The 4,788-nt window shown below is 50.9% G+C and overlaps 1 protein-coding gene across 1 annotated transcript; it reads left to right on the top strand.

The window, feature by feature from the left end:
- Window positions 1-278: 278 nt before the first annotated feature.
- On the top strand, window positions 279-3,964 carry LOC124682285 (phosphatidylinositol transfer protein 3-like). The gene is made up of 3 exons (XM_047216996.1): window positions 279-505; window positions 2,994-3,289; window positions 3,386-3,964. The coding sequence occupies exons 1-3, from the start codon at window positions 389-391 to the stop codon at window positions 3,705-3,707; spliced, it is 735 nt and encodes a 244-aa protein (XP_047072952.1). The 5' UTR covers window positions 279-388; the 3' UTR covers window positions 3,708-3,964.
- The last annotated feature ends 824 nt before the right edge of the window (window positions 3,965-4,788 follow it).

Raw genomic sequence — 4,788 nt, 5'->3', positions numbered from 1 at the left:
CGGCGATAGTGCCTTTGCCGAGGGACTTACACGCCGAGGAGCTATGCCGAGGGCGGCCCTCGGTATAGCCTACGCCGAGGGCCAAAGCATGCTACGCCGAGGGTTCCCGGCCCTCGGCATATAGCCCCATTCCTGTAGTGCATGAGAAACGGGTGTGTGTCCATTTCACTTCACCCGATTGAGACGGAGACGGAACACCACACTCATTGCAGCCTTTCCCATAGTGCTGCACATACCCAACTTACTCATCTCTCTGTCTATCTGTTTGTCTCTCTCTCAGCTATAAGAATCAATCTTCCCGCCCGCTCTCTGCAAGCAAAGCGCCATTACCTCTTGGTTTCCTATCAAGACGCCAATCAATCCAGCTGCTGCTGCTGCTGCTACAGGAATGGACGGTCGTGTTGAGGAGAGCGGCCATGGATGCCACGGCGGTGGTGATGTGTCGGAGTGGAAGAAGGTGGCGGAGCTGAGGGCCGTCGCTGAGGCCCAGGACCCCGCAGCCAAGGTAAACGCCTCATCCGTCGTCCGACTCTCTTTGCTCTCCTCCACTTCTCGCGTGGCTCAACTAGGAGTAAATTACATATAGGTACCACTTTTGGGGCAACGGTTGCGAGTAGGTACCAACTCTGGTAATTTTATCAAGTAAGTGCAACTTCTGGGGCAGCTTGTAACAAATAGAGCAATTCTGAAGTTGACAGTGAATTAAGCACGCGGACCCACTTGTCAGCTGACGCTGTCTTTGGCCATGCACGAATCCGGATCAGCTTTGGCCATGCATGAATAAAAAAAAAAACACTGTAGCCATGCACGTGCACTTGCATGCATGCTTGGGCGTGTTGTGGGCGGTGCACCCCTGCCTTGGAGCACCAAGGCTCAGAACAAGCTGGTGGCGCGCGTGCTCGCCACCAGGAGCAGGCCACCTTCATGATATACTAGAAGATCAATGGCAAGCCGCTCGAGGAGTTCAGCAGCAGAGCCTCCATGCATGCGCCGCGGATACCGACCTCGAGCATGCTCACCGGAGGCTTGGATAGCTGCTTCGACGTCGCCCGCATGTCGCTTGCCGTGTTCTCCAGGCAGACGCACAAGTGCACTCGCCCGGCAAATGGTTGGGCCTCGTCGCCGCACAGGTTGAGCCATCGCGACGGCGGCTCTGGCCGGTCGGCAGAACGCCGGTTTACAAACGAAAGCGGCAAGGGCGTTCGTCGCCAAAAGCCAAAAAATTATACTGTCTCCCTGATTCTTCTTCCACCTCCATCCGTGAGAGCGAGAGCTAGCTAGTGCCCACAACTACACACGGCAACGAACATGAGTGTGCACACGCTCGCCATGGCCGATCTCTTCTTTTCTTGGCTTGCTTGGTCTTGGTCGCGTCATGGTCGCCCTCGCTGCGAGCCTGTGATCTCGCTGGTGTGTGTGCGCGCGCAGGTCGGACGCGACACCACGCTCACCTGCCGTTGGCGCCGGTGGAGGCACCCTACCACGTTTACCTGCCGCCACCTACTATGGCAGCATGGCCCAGCTCCTCGGTCCATCGCTCGCTACCGTGCCGCCACCGAAGCTGGCGACAGGCGTTGCCGCCAAAGCCCACGGTGGCATGTTGTCGCTTTGGGGCCCTGCCGCCACGTACGGCCTCCGCCACCTCGCCGTGCTGTCGGCTAAGATGCTCGCCGCGCCGAGCGCGGCCTCCCCCACCTCGCTGCAGGCCAAGATGCGCTGCAGCGGTGCAGGCGGCGCGCGGGGGCACATGAGCCGCGCGGGAGGCGCGCGTGGGCGATGTACGGGCGCGTGCGCTGGTGGGGCACGGGCGGCGGCGTGGGCGCTGGAGCAGGGCAGGCTGCAGCCCCGGTGCGGCGTGGACGGCGGTGCGGGTGCTGCTGCAGCGTTGGGCAGCCACATGCACGGCGGCGGCGCGCACTGGGCGGGCGCTGGTGCGGCGCAGGCGGTAGCGAGCGTGGGCGCTGGACAGTCGCGTGCTGTTGCAGCACATGCGGTGGCGCGCGGGGGCGTTGGTGCGGCGGCGCGCATGGACGCTGAACGTGCACAAGCTCCGCGTCCAGAAAAAATACTACCGGCCTCATGCACAAGCTCCAAACGGAAGTGGCAAGCACGCATGCACGGCTGGCAGACGGACGTTAGCTGACAAGTAGGTCCGCGTACTTAATTCACTATCAACTCCAGAATTTCTCTATTTGTTACAAGCTGCCCCAGAAATTGCACTTACTTGATAAAATTACCAGAGTTGGTACCTACTCGTAACCGTTGCCCCAAAAGTGGTACCTATATGTAATTTACTCCTCAACTAGTCTCTCCTGACTGTCTACCACGCCCATAGTGGCCACTTCACAAACGCCGCCTGATCAAGATCTATCTGGTCGCCAAAGCTAATTCCCCCCCGATTTCCTGAAAAAAATCCTCCAGATTATAATTGACTTAGTAGTAGAGTACTGTACTATACCCACTTTCTTAGAAACACGTGAGGACCGTTGGGTTCATCTGCCCATCTCTTGCTCGGTGGTTAACTGGTTATAGAATAATTGAGAAATGACTCATGCATCCTGTGAAAACAACAATTGTCTTTATAAAACTTGCCGTGAAACCATGTATATATATAGTACACATGGGCAACGATCCATTTGATGATCGAGAACCAACCTGAAGTTGGGTGGCTATGAGGATGGTTGTATACTCAGCCCATCATAGTTCAAACCTCATGTTTAACATTTGTGTGTCTCATAAAGATGGAATATTCATTCAGTGGGAGGCGACGTTCCCATCGACAGCAAGACGTCTGTGGTGACTTCGTCAATTTCAATATACAATTCGCCAGCTTAGTCTTCCGAAGGTGCTCATAGGGGTAGGGTGTGCGTGTGTGTGTGTGTGCATAGGGTGAGTGTATATATGCTCGTGTATGTGAGCGTACGTCTACGTTTGTACTGCGTTTCTAAAAAAAACTATCCATTTGATGCTCTATTGTCATCCCACGTGTGCAGGAAGAGGATGACTTTGCATTGCGTCGGTTCCTTCGAGCTCGGGACCACAACATAAGCAAGGCAACATCCATGCTCCTTCAATACCTCTCCTGGAAACGCTCCACCAAACCACACGGATTCATTTCAGATGATGAGGTTCGTGGCGAGATCGCGAAGAACAGGGACTGCATGAAGGGTTTTGATCGCCTAGGCCGCCCCTTGGTGTATCTCTACGCTGCACGCCATTTCCCGGTCCGGCGCGACTTTGAGGAGCTGAAGCTCTACGTTACCTATGTCCTAGACAAAATATGCACCAGGTATCCATATGGATCCATTGATTACATGCACCCAAGATGGCTAACATAGTTGTTTGATCAATTGATTAATTGACGGGTTTGTTTGAATTGTTGTAGGCTGCCGGTGGGGCAGGAGAAGTTTGCGGCGGTGATAGACCTGGGCGGGTGGGGGTACTCGAACTGCGACATCCGTGGGTACCTGATGGGGTTGGAAATCATGCAAAGTTATTACCCAGAGCGGTTAGGGCGGGTGTTCCTAATTCATGTGCCGTACATGTTCATGGCTGCGTGGAAAGTGGTGTACCCGTTCATAGATGAAAAGACCAGGAAGAAGTTTGTGTTCGTTGCCGATAGAGACCTCGATGCCACACTTAAGGATGCTATCGATGCGTCCGAGCTCCTTGAAGAGTATGGTGGTAAGCTAAAGTTGCAGTGCTAGGACAATTCACTATTGTCCATGGCTAGCGAATGAGATCATTATCATGCATATGCAATCAAGAATGTAGCGAAACGGTGTCGACGGAGCCTTGGCTCATTAACCTATTGTAACTACTTCTTTCAAAAGAATAACTATAAGTGTGGCATCCTACAAAACAGCATCAAAAGCTTTACCCCTTTTCATCAGCATCTTCAAAAGACGCTATCGAATAAACACTTACTAGCACAATAGCCATGCGTTGCCACGGGTCAATTAATGATGAATAGTTCTCAAAATAAAAAACAGACTCGGTTTTGAGTTTGAGAATGATAGCTTTTTCCGATCGGGGGACATCGACCCATCTACCATGGTGGTTTGTTTTATCTCGCCCGCTTACAACGTTCTCAACCTATCTTATTCGCATGTCATATATGAAGCTAGTCCCTAATTTAGAATTATTTTTACTACCATATTACTTTCAATGGTTTACTAATTTAGCATAGTGCCCGCGCGAGATTGCTATGGAACATTTCTATATTATCATTGACATTTTGAAAACTGCTCTTCCATCAAATTATTTCATCAAGTACTATCACATTAATGTTTTGGTTAATATATACATTCTTGAATGTTTTCAATTGCTTGCATCTGCTATGGCATCGCCAATCGGGAGGCATCGATGTGTCGATTTCAGCTTTTTCCTGTAATCAGATTTATTTTTCTAACCATGAGTCATCAACTCGTACCGGCCTTTATTCAACCTAAATATTTTGAAGTCAACTCGTACCTGGTGGCTGGCTGCTTTGTTTTTAGAATGGCGTCAAAAGATTTTCCCTTTCTCATCAAGGGCCGTCATTCGATACACCTTGAGATCACAGGGAAATGGTATTTTCATACACAATCAATTATCAAAAATTAATTAAAATTTTATGCTATCTCAAGGTTTCCTCTCACAATAGTACTTCCTATGTTCCATAATATCATGTGTTTTAGCAATCTAATTTAGCATGCAAAAACACATAATAGTGAATGGTGGGAGTTCTAAAGTCTAACGGATATCGCTAGCATGAAGAAAAATATGATGCATGCATTTCTTTATATC

Source organism: Lolium rigidum, unplaced genomic scaffold (assembly GCF_022539505.1).
Source record: "Lolium rigidum isolate FL_2022 unplaced genomic scaffold, APGP_CSIRO_Lrig_0.1 contig_8179_1, whole genome shotgun sequence".
NCBI classification, from domain to species: domain Eukaryota; kingdom Viridiplantae; phylum Streptophyta; class Magnoliopsida; order Poales; family Poaceae; genus Lolium; species Lolium rigidum.
This window is presented reverse-complemented; position numbering and strand designations above follow the sequence as displayed.

Coding starts and splice junctions, on each gene's coding strand:
- LOC124682285 (XM_047216996.1), top strand. CDS start 389: ATGGACGGTCGTGTTGAGGAGAGCGGCCATGGATGCCACGGCGGTGGT. Junction 506..2,993: donor CCCAGGACCCCGCAGCCAAG/GTAAACGCCTCA, acceptor CCACGTGTGCAG/GAAGAGGATGACTTTGCATT. Junction 3,290..3,385: donor CTAGACAAAATATGCACCAG/GTATCCATATGG, acceptor GAATTGTTGTAG/GCTGCCGGTGGGGCAGGAGA.